The sequence below is a fragment of the Strix aluco genome, chromosome 2 (genome assembly GCF_031877795.1).
Source record: "Strix aluco isolate bStrAlu1 chromosome 2, bStrAlu1.hap1, whole genome shotgun sequence".
Classification (NCBI taxonomy): domain Eukaryota; kingdom Metazoa; phylum Chordata; class Aves; order Strigiformes; family Strigidae; genus Strix; species Strix aluco.
This window is the reverse complement of record NC_133932.1, coordinates 36,786,178-36,809,274: the sequence shown is the minus strand read 5'-3', so window position 1 is coordinate 36,809,274 and position 23,097 is coordinate 36,786,178. Positions and strand designations below refer to the sequence as shown.

The following is a 23,097-nucleotide window of genomic DNA, read 5'->3' as shown; positions in this document are numbered from 1 at the left end:
TTGTGAAGCACTATCTGCTCGTTACGTGCGTTCCAATGTTTCCTATTACTCTGAAATTTGAGCTTTTTGTTAGCAGAAGTCTAACTTTCTGAAGTGCATGTAGCAGCATATTTGGTGTAGAAAGTACTTCTTTTAAATTTTTTTGCACCAGATAGAAGCCAGTACTGGGATAAGACAGAGATGGACAGACCTCACTTCTTCTCAAGTCATGAGATGATCCTACTCTTTTAAATAAAACAGGAGGAGTATCTCTTGTGGCAGCCTGGCACCTCTGCAACAGGGTCTGATCATATCATAGCCAAATAGCATTGAAAGACTACATATATCTTGTCAAATAACACCTAGCAGGGACCATTCTCACACCATTCTCAACCCATGGCTTGCCACAATGCTGTTTGTTGGTATAGACCCAGCCAAAGAGAGATGCTGCCATGCTGAATCCTGTCCCCAGCCATTTCAGCAGCTACTGCAGGCCACCTTGCCCAGAAACCCCCACCTTGCCCCAGAGCTGAGATAGGGGGGAGGGGGCATCTGTTTAGGGTTGCTGCCCATTGAAGTCATATTTTGAAGGAAATTCTCTCCTCTGCTAAGGTTTTTGGGGAAAAAAAAGCTGCTTGGATCAAGAGCTGACATCTGCACACCCATGGCCCACAAGACCCTCTCTCACAGCCTAGACAGACAGGCAGGCTCCTACACTCATTATTAAGTGTTGACACCTGGCCCTCTTCCCTTTGGCTTTTCCAACTGGACTTGTCCGCTGTGGTTAAAACTAGTGAACATCCGGGCTGTCTGCATTTTGAAGATGGTTGTGGGGAAGGGGATGGGTAACTGCAAGCTCTGCTTACCCACAGGGCTGGGACTCAGTCACTGAAGATGCTTGTATAGTTTCAGAGATCATAAGGGTGAGAGCAGCCCCACTGCATCTTCTCAAAACCAGCTAATTAGAGTTTAAAGGGCTTTGAAGGGCTGAATGTTTTAATTCAGCCCAAACTCTGGCTCTGAAATCAGGAGACTGGACCCAGCCTCTATTGCTCTGGCTGAGGCGTGCTTTGGGGCATCGGTCCCTGTTAGAGGGAATTCCACCAAATCCAAGGGCTCTTGATTGACAAGGGCTCTTCTGTCAAAACAGGCTTAGTTACAACAGCTACAACAAGTGTCTGAAATGGGAAAACAAAATTAGATTAAAAAAATTATACCAAAAACAAGTGACAAAGACAAACAGGTTTGACTGGGAGTCCCTCATGTATCAAAGAAAGAAATGAAGCAGTATTTCAGTAAGTTTACTTCAGTGTCAGACCCAGTACCATACCACTCACTCCAGCTTCCATATGAAATTTATTTATTTCTAAATAAGTGCTTTCTTCAGTATATCTGTTTTATGGCATGGTCATTTTCATATCTTTTGTCAGGAAGTCCTAACACACTTGCAAATTTTAGTGCAGAGCACAAATTAGAGGAAGATTTCCTCCTCCATTATCACTTTGATTGAATAACTTCAATTACCTCAACTCAATACACACACACACACAAAAATAAACATAAGTTTCACACTTCATAGTTGACATAATCCACAAACTACAAGAAAAAAGCCTCCAGAGGTGCAGGCTATTTAGGAATAAAGTTAAATCCCTAAATAAAATAGAAATATATAAAGGATTAATGTCCTTCCCACACATTGTCACTTGCACTCAAGTGTATTTATATTTATATATATATTATATATATATGTTTGTTTTTTATTTTGTCTGTTCCCCCAGGAGAAGCCCAAAAGAGAAACAGAGATGGCCAAATTGACAGAGTCAATGAGTGAGTACAAATAGGAAGCTCAACCACTTTCTTTTTCCATCTGTCCCCCTCCCTTACATAATGCCACAAAACCAGAAAATAGTGCTTGCATTCAAGGATCTCATTCAGCCCTGTCTCCCTCCTAACTTCACCATAAATCATTCCACTCCTAAAAAATAAGGAATCCCCAAAACAAGCACTACTATTTTCTTCATGCAGTTTAAATCACCTGTATTTGGACCTAAATCCAGCAAAGCAGCTACTACATGTTTGTCTTCATGAGCCTGAGTTTTACTTAATAGAATGTAACGACTTGTGGATTTAATGAGTGCCTAATTTACTTGATTCAGGTTAGTGCATAGATTCCTTCACAAGCTTATGAAAGGTTGCACTAAATCCAGTGCAATTATTCAGGACTGTTGCCTGTGCCAGATTCATCCAAGAGGAATTATGCCCAGAGATATATGTGGAAAGCTTTCCATTGATTTCACTGGTTTCTAAGAGGTGTACATTGTCTTAAATATGTAACCAGCAAGAGGTAGCTTGGACTTCTGCCACAATATGCGAACTAGATAATGGAGTGGTGCCTATAAACACTTGTAGCCGAGAGACTCAGACTGGATAATCTATTTCTGAACAAAATTTGGAGACAAGTTGGGATGAAATCCTGGCAAACCACTATCCCAAAACTTATCTAGATCAACAGCCTATGCAAGCTTAAATAAATTTACTTTAAAATTTATTTAATAGGGAGAAATCTTTTGCTCTGCTTAACCAGAGACTGTAGAAAGACAGAAAGACAGACATGCATAAGACTCATTTGCATTAGAAAGTTGTTTCCAGTTATTTTTTTCTGTTTGTGTACAGAACTGTTCCTAGGGCAGCACTTCCCTGCCTTTTTGTTCTCCCTGTTCACTTCACTTCTTTTTGAGATCATACTCTGTATCTTCTTACATATGCCATTGCAGGGCAGAGTCACCACTACTAGCTATAAAAAATCATTTCAGTATCAGAAACAACCTATCCCACAAAAAGGTGCTGCAGACCTGGGAGACACAATAGAGGCAGCAGAACACACATATAGAAAAGGCCCTATTCCTAAATCTTTGCACACAGATACAGGATGCAGCAGTCAACCTGAGAGCTCCTCTCCCCATGGGAAGAGCATTGCTAATCGGTAGCAGACTACAGGGAATGGCATAAGAGATATGGCAACCTACTGATGGGTAGTTAAACTCTCATCAAAGCACTTGATGGAGTTCTTGCCATGGAGGTGTGGGTTGTTATCTGAATGCTGTTCTGTCCATTTTTTCTTCTCCCCCGCTGTTTGCAACTCATAAGACCTGTCAAAATTCAAGTTTCTAAGGGAGATTCATAGATGAGATTTTCATGTTTTTGAGCTACCAACAGGATCCACATTCCTATACTTTCCCCAGTATTCATAAGTAGAATGAAGTGTTTCTTCGTGGTGCAGCAAAGCCTAGGTGGTAACAGTGGAGAGGCCAAAATTACAGTTTAGCAAGGCCTGAAAGGGCAATGATACCAGACCCTACAGAAACTCTCTGCTAGAAGGAATGGTCCTTTTGTTCCATTTATCTCCGTGGACTTACAATGTCATTCTTAGAAACATCCTGCTAACCCATCACTTCTCTGCTGTTACTGAGTGCTGGATAGCTGTATAATTATGTCTTGATGGATGGGTGGGAGATGGATGGAACAATGGAGGAACATGTTATCAAAGGTGGAAGCAGATAAGTAGCATCTGCCCTATGCGTTAGGTACTTCCTGGGCTTTGCACAACCTTTCTGAAACAAGGTGAAGGAATCTTACCAAAAAGTATTAGGGGAAAGCAAGCAGACTCTCTGAATGATCTGAAGAGTCAGAGGAGCGGCCTCTGTAAAACTTCATAATTGATCAGGAACGCAGGCTCAAAAATGCACTGTGCAGTTCCTTTAAGATTCGTGTTTGTCTTGTGAATTACTTTTATTTGGCTTCTTTAAGATAGCATGCATCTTAAAAGGATTTATGGCTGCTTTGTATGAGCATTTGTTCATACTTCATGCAAGCCTTTTATGAAATTTTTAGATGATTTCATGACATTTTAAAATATTTTCAATAAATCATAAACTGCATTGCAAGCTGGAAGGAAAATTCTTAGTGAACATACCACAGTGCTCATTTTAAAGCTAGTGAAGATTAAAAGGAAATAAATGGAATGGGGAAGCAACAAGCTGGCATAGGGCAGTCCTCTGGTTTGGGCTGCAGGGCCTTTTTCTTGGAACTGAGAAAATAAAAAAAACCTTTGAGGCCTTAGAGGGTTTCAGAGTCCTCAGGAAATGGCTTGATCATGGTACCAATATAACAAGATTATTATTTGCCTTTTAGTTTCACCAAAGAGCTGTGCTTCTTGTCTCTTTCCTCTGTTCACATCTTTGCACAGTTCCAAAAACAATCAATCACCTTCCCCTCACTGCTCTCTTTTTCTCTCTATCAGAATGCTCTGATGAAGTTACCAAGTACTGCTTTCTGCCCCTTCTTCTCCATAAAGATTCTCTGGATGTTTCTGCAGTACGAAAATCCCCGTACCTGAGATTCACATCATATTGCACACTAAGAGGAAGACTGAGAGAACACTGATGCAGTAGTTGTTCCAATTCTGTTATCTTCAACAGCAGGGATAACAGTCTGTATTTTTGTCACATTTTGTATTTCCATTCTCAGAGGATCTGTCACATTGTAGGGATGATTGGTAAGGAAAAAAATGTTTTAATAATTTCTGTCCTATTTCTATAGAGCCCTTATGATGATGGAAAGATGTGAGGTATCACGACAGAGTCCTGTACTTGTGTGTGTTGAGAGATCTGTCTGCCTTGAAAGTTAAAAAAAACAACAAAAAAAAAGTGACAGGGAAAATCATTTTAATACAACAGTTTAAGTGCAAACTAGAAAGACATGTTGTGCTAAATTTTTGGGGATAGACCCTTAGAGCTGATACCGAAGCAGAAATGCATACCAAATAATACCACTCTTTGCCCCAAGTTATTATTTTATGACACTTGCACAGAATTAATAGAAAGCCACCATAATTGAGACCCAGGGAGCTGTCCAAGAGTTCCTTTATAATGCCTTAAAATCCATATGCATTTTGAAATTTCTTTATAGCCTGAATTGGGCCATTTACCTCATATAATCTCAGAATAATTAAAGGCTGAGCATATAAATGAAATCAGGAACCAAATTGTTTTGTTTTCTTCTCTCCCTGTTGTTCTCATGCTTCCCATGCACTGGTGGTTATTTTTAACCCAAATTATGCCATCATCTTGCCTAAAAATGTCTAAAGCACAGCAAGCAAGATAGGAGAGCAAATATTAAGCAGTACAGGAAGGTATTGGATGTTCAGCCTGATGTGTTTGGCCAATATTAAAAATTAAATATTCAAAGAAACAGAACTATTCAGTCCTCAGAAATTATCGTCATTTACTTTGGGGAATGAGTATTATTAGAAGACATTAAGCGAGTAGCCAAATATGGTGATGCCTTGATAGCACCTTAGAAAAGTCCTTATAGAGTCCAGTGTTATGCTATTGAAAGGAATTTCCTCTCTAGTTCCATTAGTTTTTCCTCCTGCTATCCAGCTAGTCAAGGTGTGCAGCATGTTCCTGAGTTGCCTTGGGTGAAAGCAAGCTGTCTACATCACAACCCCTAATTGGTATCTGTGGGGTGTCTACGTTATGTCAGGGGTTAGCTGGTTGCTTCTTTTGCAACATGATGGCTCACCAGCTTGAATAGCACCTGCAAATCTCTCCTCAGGGGCTTGATATTTCTAAAAGCTCCTCCAAAGATGTACTCTTTGCTGAAGACCAAATGAGAATATGAATGTGTCCTTTCTCTTTCATCCAGACTGAGCTCTAAAGTCTCCAGGTCACTGGTGTACAGACAAGTTTGTACAAACTCTTTTCCCTAAGGTAATGAGGAAGTCCAAAGTCTCAGCTCTAAAATATGCAGAAGCATGGATCTAGCATGCCATATGATGGCTGCAGCATAATCAATGTGTGACATGAGCAGTGTGAACTTGCTACAGGCTAGAATGGAAAATGGGCATGGTTGGCTGCCTAAAACATTTAGCAGAGAAGTGACATCCAATTAAGATGTTCTCTGGCAGTAGGGGCACATCAGTAAACAGTCATGTTTGTTCTGCTACCCAGTTAAACCACATGATACACCTGCATGAGGACAGCCAGAGGCAGAAGAGTCGGTTTAAAATAAGGATGTTCCTCATTTGTTAAAAAAATGTGTACTCCAAATGTCTGTAAATTTACTTCCAAAGACAGTGAAATAATGAATACTGAGACCTTAGATGACTCCAGATAAAATCTTCTGAATTATGGATGGCAGGAATTTTACTCAGGGGGGGTAAAAAAAAAAATCAAGCTAACCTGAAAGAATTTCAGAAGCAGACAAACCCTAGGAGAGGTCTGGTTTGTGATGGAGTGCTTTTCCCAAAAGCTTTCTTTTTCTTGTCTCCAGTATCTCAACCTGAAGTGTCCCTATTACTCTCTCGTACTTTTAGATAGGGCTTATAAAGAGAAAAATGTTTCTGCTCTGAGTTACTTAAAAGTCACATCATTTTCAGATTTACATGTGCCAGGGTAATCTGGAATTTTTTGAGCAGCTCTAATTATTCTGAATTATTGTTTTATGACATGTAAGAAAAACGTATGGTACTTTACAGTAAATATATATCCAATATACTCTCCCTTGCTCAAGGACATTGTGACCTTTCTACTTCAACTTTTTTTTCCCCAGTACTACACAATTTATCTTTGTCTTTTGTTTAGAAACCTAACCTTCTTATTATCACATCCCGAGTTGGCGGTGCTTGCATAAATGCTATCTTGTGTGAACATAACACCAGTTGTGCATACACAGAATCAGGACTTTGAAGAACTGATCCTAAACCCTGAGTCTCCATCTCACCGGTCTAGAATACTGATTCTTCAGTCTCAGAAAGCATTTCTAAGTACAAATATGCTGTTCAACATTTTCCACTGATATCAAGTACCATCAATTTATTAGAAAGAGCGGATTCCTACAATGCAAAATTCAAGTGCAAAAACTCCAAAGCATTCAGAAAACTCATTCAAGAAAGTAATTTGCCCATGCTTGAGGAAGTTAGAGTCATTTATTTTAAAGATATCTAGTTATCCTTTTATGGTTAGCCCTTTTATGAGGGCGTGCCGAGAATAGAATAGGAAGGCTGGTTTTCCCACAATATGTATTTTCATCATCTCTTACTTTTCAGTAAGAAAAAAGTTCTGTTGTGATAGTTATTTCTGGAGGAATAGTTTTGTAGCAAATATTAAGCCATAGAGATAAATGTTTTATTAAGTGGAACATCTAATTAATATTGATTCATAATAACATTTATTATGAATTAATAACATTTATTTCAAAATTAACTCCTTTAATCTTTGGTAAAATTTAAATTACAAGTAACCAGAATGTATATTTTATTATTATTATTGTTATTAATAATATTGTTGTTATTATTTCATCAGAAAATAGCTGATGCATATAATGAAAAGAACAGAAAGAACAATGTTATTATTAAATGAAAGTACAGTCTATTCTTCATGCTAAAGGTCAAGTTCTGAGAGGAGAATGAGATTCTAAAACAGGAGTTCATTATGCAAGAAAGCAAAAAGTTCTATTGTTTCAGTGATGCACTAGTAGGGGCTTAGAAGAACTGTGAACTTATGTATGCAATAAGAAGCAAGAGAAACTTGTCTTAATCAGGAAGCTGATTGACAGTACTTCTAGTCCTCAGTATACAACAATGTGAAGATTACTTGCTTTGCATTCTCTGAGCTTTTAAGGGTTTTGTCTTTAATTTCTCTCTGCAAATGTGAAGGACTGATTTTTTTTCCCAAATGAAAACTAAGACACTCATACAGTCATATGATTCTAGAAGCTTAGATTTTTCAAAAACATATTAAATTTTGATAGCACTGCTAATATTACTTTGCTAAGCTAAAATCTTTGTGAAAATTAAACTCAAAATATAGGGGATGAGATAACCGAGACCTGAATTATGAATGAAGTAAAAATTTCTGGTTTTCCAGTTAGGAACAGTGATTACAGATAAGCTGCATTATACCACTTCTTATAGAAACACAGTATTTCCTGTTACTTACACCTTTAACATTTATTCTACTGAGGCTGTCATTTTCCATGGTAGGTGTATGTTTCAGTACTTCCCTTACTTTTATTAGCTCAGGATCACCCATTTCTAAAACAGAGACTACAGTCAGTCTGACACTACTTAAGAATTTTCAGTTCCTCTCCTTTGCATGGCTACAGTCCACAGCACAGCAAAGCTGGGTTTTTCAGTCACATGCTTCCCAGAGCAAACACTCATCTTCTACACTAAATCTAAGTGGTCTGGACACAAAGCTATTAGATAAAACACCTTCACAGCTTCCCACAGCGCTGCTTTCTACAGAACCCAATCCACAGTCACATTGCAATATTGTACTGATCAGGAGTTGGGCAAAATTGTGAATCCATATGAGATTTGGTGTGAGATATATTTAAGACAGTCTTTATAGGGGAAACACATGCCCAGTGTTTCTGAGCATGACCGGAATTCGTTTAAGCATGTGCAGAAATGTAATATTGAAAGCAGAAGTTACTTCAGATTTTAAGTACCAGTTTTTAAGGACCTCAGTATGGGATTGAGTTGCCAAAAATGTCAGTTAGGTGGCTAAAGCCTTTTTTGAGACATTTTCTCATCATACCATGAATAATATGGGTATGTTCGCATCTGGGCCAGTTGGCATTGCACCCTTGACTGTCTATTTCCAGCTATTTGGGGCTTGGCTTCACAATTTTAATGCTCTTCTGATGCAGAGCTTTTTCTATATTTATTTAACATGCACTTACATCTTCTAAAGGTGCTAGCAAACAATGGACTTCAGTTGGAGAAGTCAGCAGTGTGCAAGTGCTGAAAGAAAAGTCCACAGCATATATATAAAGAGCAGGAAATTCATATTCACTCAGGATAAATAAATCATTAAAAATGTCTAATCAAATGTCTTCACAGAGGGCAGATGAGTTGAATTAAATGGTGAAAAACAGAATCAATGTTTCCGAAAGCTGTAAAAAACTGTCTGACCTGGATCAGGCTTATTGAGCTATCAAGCAGATAAGAGACCATAATGGATTTTAGTTCTAGGAAATAAGCATAGCATGATGAATAGCAAAGAATGCTGGTCAACAGTTAAGGGAAAAACAATCCAGAAAAAAAAAGGTATCTGAGATATACAAGAACAGCTGTTAAACAGGTAGTACCATAAATATATTGGACTCTGAAACCCTTAGAGTTTGAAAATGAGTTGCAATGGTGTCCAGAATCAATGAATGGAAACTATCATAGAACACAGTAGGATAAACTATTTGATGTGAAAGAGGAATACCCCACTTCATTGGAAAAAGGGCCCAGTTGCATTATTCAATAAAAACAATGAGAGAAAGGTATTATCATGGTATTTTTGACAGCTGTCTTTTAAAAGCCTTATAATCGGGTATTAAATTAATCCTGAAAGCTAGACTATATTCTCGCTGTATTTTTCACCTGCCTCCACTGCTCTTCAAACATTTGACAGGGACCATATTAACCATATTATGGGCAAAATAATGCGTACAAATCAAACTCTCTTTTGTGCACAGCACACATTAATTCAAAGTGTATTATTTCTGAACCACTGCCTGCACTCATAGCTCAGGCTCTTCTAACTTTATTTACCACTATTCCTTTTACCATAAAATATCCTGAAATATATGGAGGAGAAAACCAAAAAGACTCCAGTGAGAGTCATTGCCAAAAGTAAGAGAACTGTTAAAATATGAACCAACCAGAAGGAAGAGACCTGTAGTATCTGTCCTCCTTTGAGTCAGTGCAGCACTGTTTTCAGATGCAGGGATAGCAGTGATTGTGCAATGGGGCTGTTCTGCACCCCAACATCAGCCTGTCCCAGACTTCAGTGTTTCTCCTATGCTGTCTCAGCCCAGGCATGTTGCACAGGAATATCTCTCTGCAGGAAAGGGAGGACACAGTTTTATGCACCTGCTGATCCTCACTGTTAGCACTGTGCACTGCATGAAATTCTGCCATATAGCAAGAGATTACTCTTTCTTCCTGTTATCGTCCCTCCCGTAAATAATTCCCCTATCTCCCCACTTCAAATATTTGGCAGCTTGAAGAACCCCTCTCTAATCACCTTGTAATTTAACTGCAGAGTTAGATTTTATAGTCCACTTCAGCATTCAGGGCCTCCAGTCCTAGTTGTTCTTTGCTGAACTCTCTCCAATTTCTCATCATCATATTTCATAAGTATATTTCTTAATCCACATACCTATAAGCAAACTAATGGAAAACAGAAAGGCTTGCACAAAAGAAAAAGAATACTAGTAGCAGCAAAAGCAGGCATACAGCTCTTACTCACCTAATTGGCAATTAAAAAGAAATGGTTCAGAAATGTGGTGTTTCATTCACTCTCAACACAGGAGTAGCAGCAGCAAAGTTACTTTGAGAAGCCAAGTTCTTGCATTAGCATATACCCTTTCATGTGGATTTCTTCCACTGGATATTGGAGTTGGAGCCCAATCTTGACTTTCTGTTCTTAGTTTGGCTTAATGACTTAAATCTTCACAAAAAAAAAAAAAAAAAAAAAAAAAAACACCAAAAAAAGGCAAAAAAACCCCCGAAAACACCAAAAACCAAACCGCAAGCTGCTATAACTGACCATTGTTGAGCTAAGTGAAATCACCAAAATCAATATTCATCCAAAATAAAATCATGTGTTTCCTCAAAACAGACATAGGTAATTTCAGCTCAACTAATGGAATAGTACCTTAGATAGATGCATTTCTTTTTACCCTTCCTGATAGCACCAACTTGCGTAGAGGGGAGATAACAAAAAACAGACGTCAGAAAACCTTAATGCAATCACATCTGAGGAAATACTTTTCATAGAGCATGCAGCCTATGAAACACCTTGACATAAAGTACTATAGGGTAGATAAAGAGTTTAAGAGAATCCTGGCAGAGATGGACATGTGGTTTAGTAACTCAGACATTAAAATATAAGGAGTTATTAGGTGCTGTAAGAGAAGCCGGTGACAGAGAAGACCACCCTGGCTAAACAGGGAGCTTTGGCTGGAACTCAGGGAGAAAAGGAGAGTTTACAGCTTTTGGAAGAAAGGGCTAGTGAGTCACAACGATTACAAAGATGCTGTGAGGCTATGCAGGGTGGAAATCAGGAGGTCTAAAGCCCAGCTGGAAATTAATCTGGCTTCAGCAGTCAAGGACAACAAGAAATGTTTCTATAAGTATGTCAACAGCAAAATAAAGACTAGGGAGAGCCTCCATCCCCTGCTAGATGCAGGAGGAAACATGGTAACAAGTGATGAGGAAAAGGCTGAGGTGCTTAATGCCTTCTTTGCCTCAGTCTTTAATAACAAGTCTAGCTGTATTGAGGGAATCCAGCCTCCTCAGCCAGAAGACAGAGACTGGGAGAACGACCCCCCTGCATTCCAGGAGGAGATAGTCAGTGACCTACTGCATCACATAGACATACACAAGTCTATGGGACTGGATGGAATACACCCGAGGGTGCTGAAGGAGCTGGCTGGGGTGCTCGCCAAGCCGCTTTCCAGCATTTACCAGCAGTCCTGGCTGACCGGGGAGGTCCCAACAGATTGGAAATTGGCCAATGTGACACCATCTACAAGAAAGGTTGGAAGGATGATCCGTGAAATTACAGGCCTGTCAGCTTGACTTCGGTGCCTGGGAAGCTGATGGAGCATCTCATCCAGAGTACCATCACACAGCACATGAAGGACAACCAGATGATCAGGCCCAGTCAGCATGGGTTTATGAAAGGCAGGTCCTGCTTGACAAACCTGATCTCCTTCTACGACAGGGTGACCTGCTTATTGGATAAGGGAAAGGCTGTGGATGTAGTTTACCTTGACTTCAGTAAGGCCTTTGACACCATTTCCCACAGCATTCTCCTGGCAAAACTGGCTGCTCGAGGCTTGGCTGAGCGCACACTTCGCTGGGTAAAAAACTGACTGGATGGCCGGGCCCAGACAGTTGTGGTGAATGGAGTTAAATCCGGTTGGCGGCCGGTCACGAGTGGTGTCCCCCAGGGCTCAGTTTTGGGGCCACTCCTGTTTAACATCTTTATTGATGATCTAGACGAGGGGATCAAGTGCACCCTCAGTAAGTTTGCAGACAACACCAAGTTGGGTGGGACTGTTGATCTGCTCGAGGGTAGGGAGGCTCTGCAGAGAGACCTGGACAGGCTGGAGCGATGGGCTAAGGCCAACTACAGGAGTTTCAATAAGGCCAAATGCCGGGTTCTGCACTTCAGCCACAACAACCCCCAGCAGTGCTACAGGCTTGGGGAGGAGTGGCTGGAGAGCTGCCAGTCAGAGAGGGACCTGGGGGTGTTGATTGACAGCCGGCTGAACATGAGCCAGCAGTGTGCCCAGGTGGCCAAGAAGGCCAATGGCATCCTGGCCTGTATCAGAAATAGCGTGGCCAGCAGGGACAGGGAAGTGATCTTACCCCTGTACTCGGCACTGGTGAGGCCGCACCTCGATGACTGTGTTCAGTTTTGGGCCTCTCACTACAAAAAGGACATTGAATTACTCGAGCATGTCCAGAGAAGGGCAACGAAGCTGGTGAAGGGTCTGGAGCACATGTCGTACGAGGAGCGGCTGAGGGAACTGGGGTTGTTTAGTCTGGAGAAGAGGAGGCTGAGGGGAGACCTCATTGCCCTCTACAACTACCTGCAAGGAGGTTGCAGAGAGCTGGGGATGAGTCTCTTTAACCAAGTAACAAGCGATAGGACAAGAGGGAATGGCCTCAAGTTGCACCAGGGAAGGTTTAGACTAGATATTAGGAAGCATTTCTTTCCATAAGGGGTTGTTAGCATTGGAATGGATTGCCCAGGGAGGTGGTGGAGTCCCCATCCCTGGAGGTGTTTAAGAGTAGGGTCGACATAGCGCTGAGGGATATGGTGTAGTTGGGATCTGTCAGTGCTAGGTTAACAGTTGGACTAGATGATCTTCAAGGTCATTTCCAACCTAGATGATTCTGAGTTAGAAGGAGATGATCCACTAGGAAGAAGACTAGAAGGAAGTGATCCACTAACCAGTAAAGACTAGGCAAAAAGTTCTTCTATGGATGGTTTCACAGAAGAACTTCACATCAGTCTGCATGAGAAATTGGTTTCTATCTCCCTTGTCATCATCTATGAACACTGCTTATTACCATCACCACCACCAGCCCCACATTAAGGGTATCACTCAGCAGTTATAAGACAATTTTCCCTGTCTTTCTATAGTTTTAAGGCTGGGGACCTTTTTAATCCAGTGTCAGTATGGGCCACCTGTGTCTTCCTGAGCAGTAGTAAGAGCTCTAAGCATGGCTACAAAAATATTCCAGTTTGGTCCTGAGACCTTAGAGATCCTATTGAATTCCCAAAGGCAGAGTAGCAGCTTACAAAGAGACAGAAAACCCATGACACTTCTGAAGTTGAGAAGAATCACTGGCCACTGTCACGAGGGCTTTCACTGAGGCCCATCCTTCCCCAGCTAGGTTCTTCCTCACCCAGCTAGCATGGGGACTGAGAGTTGTGTGGCCAAAGAGACTGGAGACAAAAGTCACAATATATTTGTCTTGTATAAACACATACTTTCTGTCTCATCTCCATCAAGTCAGTCAAGTTTTAGCGGTATGTAAGTGATTGGGCTCAGTCCTTGGGTGAAAGTTAATTGGTCGTTTTATCTACGACGACAGATCCGATGCTCACATCTGACTCCAAATCTGTACCCATATGTCCTCATGCAGCTCACACTTTATGCATGGAACAATATCAGGCTCTGTTCTACTACAACTGACTGTGAATGACTGATGCAGAGATGATTATGCTTCCAAATCATGACACTTTAAATTACCATTTTTGTTCATTCACAAGAACTAAATTCACAGAATGATTGTCATCGTCTGACATATTTATCATTGTCAATCTGAGCCTGCTATCTCTACATCACAGGTTTCCTCTGTTGCTCCCAGGAACTCACACAATGGAGTCACGTCACGTTTCATGAAGCATTCACTAACCTAGCTGCAAATCAAAAGGACAACAAATAGCATGATTACTTCTCCTTAAAAGTGGCACATTTTTGTTGAGTTTAGAAAACCTATACTTTCACTTGACAGCTTTGGGAGGCAGTTTAAATATCTTGTTCTGCTCTGTTTTCTAGTATTGTTTGAATAGGTATTTTAATGATAGGCAAAGAATAATTTCCTTTGAAACCTACTGAAACAGAATGGTGTATTGGAGCACGTTTTCTTATCTTTTTGGTTTTGTTTTTTTAATAAGGCAGAAAAGAACTATCTACAGACCTCCTGCTAAGTCAGTTTGTTTCCTATGGCATATTGCTTTTGCATGCAGTTGAGTGTCTTTTCGGTGATAACATTATTATTTAGGGGAGTATTACTATTTAAGGCGCAAGTAACTCATGCTGTTGTACTAATTTGTGGGTGAATGCTGCATATTTTTAGTATCCATTCAATCATATATGCTGGTCTGTAATGTTTAAAAATGAATTCATGAAAAGCATGATATAAAACCCATTAAAGTGAACAGAAAAACTCCTACTGTTTTTCTGCCTCCCTAATTTTATAAGGTGCCCATGATGTTAACATGAAAAGGAAGGAGAGACACTCATGAAGTCATTTAAATGATGTCTTTATATCAGGAACTTTGAATGGGTAGACCCCTGCATTAAGGTATGTCCTCACTGACTGCTAGTCAGGTAGAACAGTCCACACAGTGGAAAGACTGCCAGTGTCAAGGTCTTGAATACCATTGTGTTGCCATGTCTTGAGCATGTGATAGGTTTTTAAAACCAGTGTTGTCTCAGATCATTCTGTGCCCCTACTGCAAGAGATTCTGCTCTGGGTTTTGTCACACTGTTGACTGACATCTGTAGAACTCCCAAAGGCTGCTGCTTTGCAGGTGTAAGGGTAACATTTAAAATTACCACATTTCAAAGCAGCTTGAAATCGTCTGGTTTTAAAGTACATTTATTCAAATCACAACAGTTTACCCTTTCTGTCTTTTGGGGTAGATCTGAAGCAACTACACAGAAACCTTTTGGCAAATAGGTGAGTTAGTAGCAAAGCTTGAGTCAGGCTGTTGGCACAACTCTGTTCTTCACTGTTCAGAAACATCTGTAGAACTTTGTGCAAATTCCTGTGAAGAGCAGCCAGAGTTCCATGACTGAGTCCCTTCCTCTCAGATGCAGAGCCACAAGGAGAAGGAGGCTGTGGTCACTGTGGCCACTTTCACAGCTTGAATGGATAAGTCCAAATGGTAAAACTCATGGCCATAAGGAGCCTGACTTGAAGCCCTGGAGAAACACTGTTGGTGAGAGGGATTAAGAGTGGGATTTAGGCTTCACTCTTTGGAAGTGATTTAGTAAGAGTTGATGTGTCAAACCATTTACATGTGGGCCATTCTCAGTAGGTGTCAGTTCCTTCCCCAAACACCTCACTGCTTAGGAGCAGCCGGTTGACTCCCTCTGCCTCACTAGCAAAGTCCAGTTCTCCATGAAATATTTCACTCCTGCATGCTCCTATTTTGGACACCCAAACTGCAATCAAACCCTTCTCTTCTCCCTCCCTCCCACCTCCACTTCCAAATCCTTGACAAAAGATCTTGCAGATCTACATCTTCCCACTCAACAGCAGAAGACCTGGAAATGCTTCTTAAATGCTGTTGAAATTGGTCAGTGGATTAAATTTTTTTTAAGTTGTCACATTGAACGAGCAATAAACAGATTCCATAATAGTGTATGTCTTAGAAAACTAGGGTGAAAATCCAAGGCCTATTATTAAACTTGATAAAGGCCTTTCCAGCAACCCTTGCAAGTGTTGTTGGCTTAAATGCAGTCATCCTTTTTCCATGGCATTAAACAAACAGTCATAGCAAAAGAATTTAATAATTTAAGAATAAGAGGAGCCCAAAAAGCAACCAAATTATACAAAATTTATAATGCACAAGGAAAATGAGTGCTGAGAATGTGTATTTTTAACTTCACCAGTGCTGTTAGATGACGTTTTTTAATTTTAAAAAACTCTTTTCAAACTTCCTTTGGAACAGAAGAGAGGTATACCACTGTGGCAAAACCAATTTTTTTTTTTTTAAAAAAAAGAAAATACACTGAGAAGGGGGCTGGGGGAATCTCATCTTTATCAAGAGATTATAATTTCAAATTAAGTCTGCATTGTGTGTTACTATAGAAACTCCCATTTTGTGGCATGTTTGTGGGGAAAAAGTCAAAAGTTGCATTTTAATGAAGGCAGATCACACATTAGCTTCCTTAGTAAAGCAAAATAAAATAGAAGTTTCTATCAGAAATTGAATAATTACCCAAAATAAGGTGAGCTAATTAAGGTCATGGGGAAGGGATATTAAATCCTGAAGTGACAATATGTCATGTTCATTTTTCAACAGTAGTCTCCACCTTACAGATTATGTATTAGATACTGCGGGAGTCTGATGGATTGAGAGGCTTGTTGCCATGGCAATATTTGCTGCTTTGCTGGTATTCCCTACAGAAAGTAAAGGTTTTTTTTTTTTTTTCTACTCAGTTAGACAAATTGGCTATATATAGCAAGAGATGTTGGAGAACTGAAACAGCAGAATCTGGTGGGGGGAGGCTTGGGGGAAGGACTGACATTTATAAGTCTTAAGAAATCACAATAGACCACATATCAGTAAGTGAGGGGGGCTGCTGAAAGAAGGAAAGAGAGAAAGGGAGAGCAATGGAGAGGGAGAAAGAAGGGAGGGAGGGGAGGGAGGAAGGAAAAAAGGAAGAAAGGAAGGGAAAGAAGGAATGGGAAGGAAGGAAGGAAAGAAGGAAGGAAGGAAGGAAGGAAGGAAGGAAGGAAGGAAGGAAGGAAGGAAGGAAGGAAGGAAGGAAGGAAGGAAGGAAGGAAGGAAGGAAGGAAGGAAGGAAGGAAGGAAGGAAGGAAGGAAGGAAGGAAGGAAGGAAGGAAGGAAAGGAAAGGAAGGGGGGAGGGAAAAATGCTATATCATACATTCATAGTATATCTTGGTTTTGGAGCAGGGAGGCCAGCAAAGAAGAACAGATAGTGTTGTCAGAGAGAAAGCTACAGCTGCTCTTGGCTTACTATGCTTGAGGTGGTTTATAGCTTCAAGGAGAGCTAAGAGGTAAAAATCTCTAAAACGGAAAAAAAAACAATGGAATTGCTTACCACTGAAATTGTGAGTGTAAATCACAATTTGAGCTCCAAATATAAGCCGCCTTCTTCTGTTCTTTTTCTTTTTTTTTTTTAAATCTTTGCTCACAGCATTTTTAAAGCAAGGTGTTGATACCATTTCCATCCTCCTCTTGGCACAGTGAAAGCAAATGTGCTTCAGTCAGATGTTAGGGAGTACTGTCTCTTATGTATAGTTCAGTCTGTTGCTTGGAGGTGTGGGTAGAGTGTGACAATGTGCTTTCATTTTAATATTAGCCCATCTCAGCCAAGCATCTATGGATTACTGCAGAGGAAAAAAGAGACTGTTTTGTTTCTTCCTGTTTTCCACTCCTATCCCTTTTATATACAGAAATGCACCAAGCAATCTATAGTATTTGCCCTGAGGCTTAGAAAGACACTCTTCCAATAAGACTGACCAGGCAGCTCTAACTGTCCTTGGTGCTAATTCACTTGCCATACCCCTATCCACCCTTTCTTCCTCCTTTTGATGCCAGTCATCCGTTTCAGTTTTTAATTTTTAGAGTATCACACACATACACTGACCTGTACAAAAGACATGTGGCAAATCATTAATACAGCTCTTGCACCAGAGAGTTTACAGTTACAAGAAAGAAGAGCGCAATGAAGAATATGTACTTCAGTGACCATGGCTGACTGGCAACTTCATGACTATGAGACATCCTAAAGAAATGCACTTTTAGAGGATGCAGGGCAAATAGGCAGAGGAGAAGAGCAGGTCTATAACTAGGATCTGATTTCTTGTGCTTTCTGAGAGGCAGAAGAAGCTTCAATTTAATAATAGAAAGAAAAAGCACCAGCAGAGAGACAGAAAAAATTGGGAACACAATTGCAATGGTGAACAGTGGAGGGGTGTGTGAGAGTATATATGTGCAGACGGAAGGAAGGGGAAATCTTAGCAGCAGCTTTACAGACTGTGTTTCAGCTATGTATATTACACGGAGTGTGTATTACAGCAGTTTTAGAGATGTGAATAGATAGAAAAGGCATACAAGATCATTATAAAACCACTTAACCAAGTAGTGAAGAAGTGAGGGAAAACCAGGGGAATTAAAGATGATACTGAAACGATGAAATGCTATGGAGACAGAAATAACAGAGCCCTCTGTTCACACCAATAACTAGAACTGGGAATGAAGACAAGAGAGGTTTTTTGGAAGGGAGGAGGAGAGTAAGAAATCCTTTCTTAGACATATTAACATTCAGCTGTCAGATAAACCTTAAGAAAATGAAACTGGAAATCAGAGAATTAATTACAGTTCAATAGAAACAGAGAAAAGCTGGGAGGGGGGAAGAGAAAGGTGAAAATCTTAATATCCTATTTTCATCTGTATAACCTTATAAAATTCACACCTCTTTAAAAGTGCAGGTACTAGAAGACAAGTCCTCACATAACTCAGTTCAAAACCACCATGCAGAGGGGTGGGGGACAATGAACAGGGATCAGAAGTAGAGAGACTATTGGACAGAGGGATCAGGCTAATGGGAGTGGGGCTCAGTGAACTATGATGGCAGGGACAGAAGTAAGCTTTCACTCCTAACACCAGCAGATATATATAAACCACACAGTTGTTGAATCAGAGATTGCTGGGGAAGAGGAGTTGCCTTTGTGTTTTCTGGTTGGTTTTGATTTGTTTGGGGTGTCTTGTTTTGTTTTGTTTTTCTGAGGGCAAGGCTGTTTCTTTACCAATAACCCACACAAGATAAATGAAAAAGTGCAGCATGTCACTGAAGAAGGCATAGTAGAATCATCAGGAATGAATGAGAGTTGGTAAAAAAAGGAAAAAAAGTTAAAGGAGCTCAGAAATGGCTGAGATCCAAGGAGAAAGATCAAGGGACCTGAGAATCCAAAAGAGAAGAGTACAGGAAATTCATTATAGATCTACAAAAGCTTGGAAGGGATTGATGAACTCTTTCACTACAACAAACAAATGAAAGAGGCTATTAGCAAACTGAGCAGGAGCACTTTCAGAGGAGTAGCTCAAGTGAATGCTTTATAGATGTGACAGAAGAAGACAGAGAATTAGGGTTGTCTGAGGTGGACTGTGTCCCTTTGGAAATCCTTAGCCACATGTGTCTCTCCATGACCAACACTTAGCATTTCAGAAGTATTAACTACCTAATCATCATTATGTTGCTGAGACTTACCACTGGGGACAAAACCATGTGTCCCACAAAACCATACTGTCCAATTCCTGACATCTGGCTATGAAGCCCGTGGGACATTGTGCTTAAATAAATGTCAGCTGTACACCTGTATATACAAGAAGTTTCATTCACTTAGGCATAAACAGGGAGGATCTTAAGTTTCCATCCAGGGCTATAGGTTACCCTGCCAAGATTTTCAATAGAAAATGTAAAAAAAATTACCAGAACAAAGATCTGGATGGGATACATAGCATCAGGCATTCCCAAGGTGGCAACAGAACAACAGATGTGGTGTTTCAACTTTTGTCTCCCACCAACAGTGGGGAAGCTATTAGAGAGCGTCTGTTATTGATTCATGCTGCTTAGAATCCATTTATACTGGCTGGTTTGGGAGCCATTATAATTTACAGTCTGTCATGTAAATTGTTCTTGGTCTGTAAAATATTGATCTGTTAGATAGACATGCCATGCATGCACACTGAACACATGGACTCAAAATCCTTGGGGATTTTGCTTTTTAAACAACAGATTATTGCCCACGTTCACTAACTACTTCTACAAACGGCTCAGTAATTTCAGGCTTTAATATCCTCCTCAACTCTCTTCCCACATAACTAGAGGTAATATTTGATGTACTAGGGATTAAAGACCAGACTTTTTTTTATTTAAAATAATTTTCATGTGCACAAAGTATTTCTTAAATATCTTAAATGGATATATATACACACACGTATATGTAGAGATTCGTGTGTATATAAATGTATATGTATCTTACACAACCTTTGATTAGATTGGAGGAGGTGGTAATGGACTGACTTCTTGGGTGAGAATTTGTTTTGGCTTTAAACCTTACACTGCCACTAACATAAAAGAGGAATTATGTACAGCTGATCTCTAAATGACAGTGACGTATGAGAGTAGCAGGGAAAAAGCAGTTGTGTGTATACATATTCTGTGCCCACCAGTCTGCAGTGAAAGGCGTGAAGCAGCTGTGGTTTCAGAGTACCCTCAAGCTTGGAAGTGCCAGTACTTAACATGCCCAGGTCACATAACTTGCTCACATAATTCCTCCTGGGTTGTCCCGTGGGACTTCAGAGACGGTGTCTGAGTACTTTGTAGACAATGAAGTTATTTCTGTCTCCACCTTGCAGACAGAAACTGAGACGGGAGCTCAGACTTATCTGCCAAAGGCCACTAGAGGAACCAGAGACAAGGGCTACAAGTAACGATGTCCCAAGCCCCAGTCCATTTGTATCCCAGTTGGCCTTCTGCCAAAGGTGCTCAGCCTCAGCAATGTCAGGTGCAAAGACTTGGTAAGTGCGATTAAAACCAGAATCTCCAGGTCTCAGCTGAGCACGCAGGAAATGAAGAGTATGTGGTTCTAATGAGACCCAACCACAACTTTAATTAAGTATTTCTGTAAGCTTTCCGAAAGGACAACTGAATGAGAGTTAGGGACCAAGAACTGAACAGCCATCTAATTACAAGGTCATTATATATACACCTATGAATTCTGTGAGTGAAAGAGAAATTAGGTGTACAACCAGCCACCTTTTTCACTGCATATCCCTGATTCACACACTAAACATTACTCCTTCTGCAGATAAAGATTTCTCAAAGAAAAAGCAAAACACAACTAGAGACCATATTATAAGTACTCATATCCTAATTTTCCTAACACTGTGGCTTTAAAAAGACCTTTTAATACAGTTATTTTTGCATACCAGCTCTTCTTTTTAAAAGGAAGAGGAAGCTACCTGCCATGTATACATGTGTATGTTCCACCAGCAGCAGCAGATTAAAATACAGATCCCACACTAGTGCAGCAGACTCCCTCCCCCATCCTGTGGCACAGAAATAACTGCTTAAGTGGCAGAAGACAGCTCTCATCCTGCTTGAACCAGGCACTAGAGAACACTGAAATAGCAGTAGGTGTGTTGTTACCCATGCACCAGTAGTTGTGCTACGCAATCAGGATACTCAAGAGGAAAGAGGCACAGTTTGCTCTGAAATGCAGTGCCAGTGGGTTTGATGGGCAGAGATGCTGCTGAACCCATGATCTGATTCTGCTGCCAGCTCTGCCCCATCCTATGAAAGACAAGGCCTGGCTTTCACTAATGAAGAGCCCTTGCTGATAAACAACTTCTAATGCCAGACCCCTGAAGAATGCACTTCCTTCTTGGCCTAAAGGTTTCTAGCAGAAGAGAGCATGGTAGTCATGACCAGACATCCCCACTGTATCTGTTTCTCATCAGACCTCTGTTTTAAAAGAAGTGAGGTGCTGGAGCAGTGCACCCAATGCTATAAACCACTGATGGATTTAGAGGAATGCTGCCTTTTGGTACGGCATAAACCATAGCAGAAAGTGGCAACCAGAAGTCATTTACTGAGACAATGCTAGGGAGATTAACATCAGGCCAGATCAGTCAAACATAAATGTCTTTGCAAAAAAGTTGCAGATAGTATAACTTTTCAAAGAAAAACCCCCACCCAAAAGAAGATTAAAAAAAAAAAAGAAACGAAGCAGTAGAGCGCATTAAGCTACCTCAGCATGACAGATAGCTGCACCTTCTGCAGGGGTGGAGAAGGCTGTCAAAGCCCCCTGCACCTTCTATGGTGGCCAATGTTCACTGCACTACAATTGCATTCAGAGAAAATCCAGGTTCTGCTCTTCCATTTTTTGGTAAAATTTCTGGGCTACTTCTGCCCACTAGTCCTATAAGAATAAACTAGTCTTCATAAACTAAAATAAATCTACATGGCAAGCGGTTGTTAAAATGCATGTTGGAGATTTAAATCAAAGAAAGGTGAACTGGCAATGTATTTGCCTTTGCACATATGAAAAGTCATCTGAGAGAATCGCTGGGAATATGTTCTCACAGATACTGTGGAGGAGCACTTTAATTTTTCAGCTCTCACTGCCTACAAGACAGATAATACACCACTTAGTCCTCACACCAAGGTGAGTAACACTAGTTACAACCATGTATGACATCAAGCATTAGCACAGCACCTGAGATAATCACATATAGAAAAGGGATGTGATTTGTCAAGCATTTCATATTCACTTCCAAAAAACCTAACAGCAGTAAAGCAGTTTACTATTTCATTGAGAGAACCAGACATAAATTTCCTCAAATTTGCTAAACCAGTTCCAAGAAGAGCTGAGGATCTGCCATCTACATGGGTTCTCCCAAGGGTGATACAGCAGAAAGCCCCTGCCTTTAGAATTACAAGGTCTCAGTGCTGCTAATTCCCACAGCGCTCATGGTAAAGTCTAGGAACTATTCAAAGATTATGACTTTGTACTGTGTTTCTATCTAAAAATCCAGCATATTGATATGTTTTTAACTCGGATTTGAAGAGAGCAATAAGAATTTCATTTTAAAATTATCTTGAAATATGGTCACACGATGGACTAAGCAAGCTATCTGTTTGGACGCTGGGTTTCAATGTAAGGAAACTATTTAACAAAGCTAGTAGATCTGGAGTCACTCCAAGCACACATACATATGCAAGTTTTAAAGTAAAAAGGAACCAATTAGTTCTTCTATAGTATCAATTCATACAAAGCAAAATCTCTTTTTTTTGTAGTTGTCCCCCCAAAATTTAAAGTATTTAAGTGGATTACAGTCCTTTAGCACCATCTTGAGAATAAAGTGACAAAGTGAACATAGTATTATTTTACCGCAGCAGTCATTTCATCTGTAGTAGTGTAGCAGACTGATGGGATAACTCCTTGTTCTTTCTTCCTGTAATCATTACTTCACATTATTTTATAT

At 40.3% G+C, this 23,097-nt stretch overlaps 1 protein-coding gene across 6 annotated transcripts in view; it reads left to right on the top strand.

Annotated features, from left to right (window-relative positions):
- KCNJ6 (potassium inwardly rectifying channel subfamily J member 6) overlaps positions 1-23,097 on the top strand; it is a 173,139-nt gene that overhangs the window by 48,667 nt on the left and 101,375 nt on the right. For 4 of the 6 annotated variants that reach the window (XR_012621902.1, XR_012621901.1, XM_074814364.1 and 1 more), the window contains one exon: positions 1,758-1,806. The exons of the other annotated variants lie outside the window; for them this stretch is intronic. Coding sequence is in view for 2 of the 4 variants with exons in the window: in XM_074814364.1 (XP_074670465.1) it covers positions 1,782-1,806 (25 nt within the window). In the remaining 2 variants the exon portion in view is untranslated. The remainder of the gene's footprint in view (positions 1-1,757; positions 1,807-23,097) is intronic. 6 annotated transcript variants of the gene reach the window in all.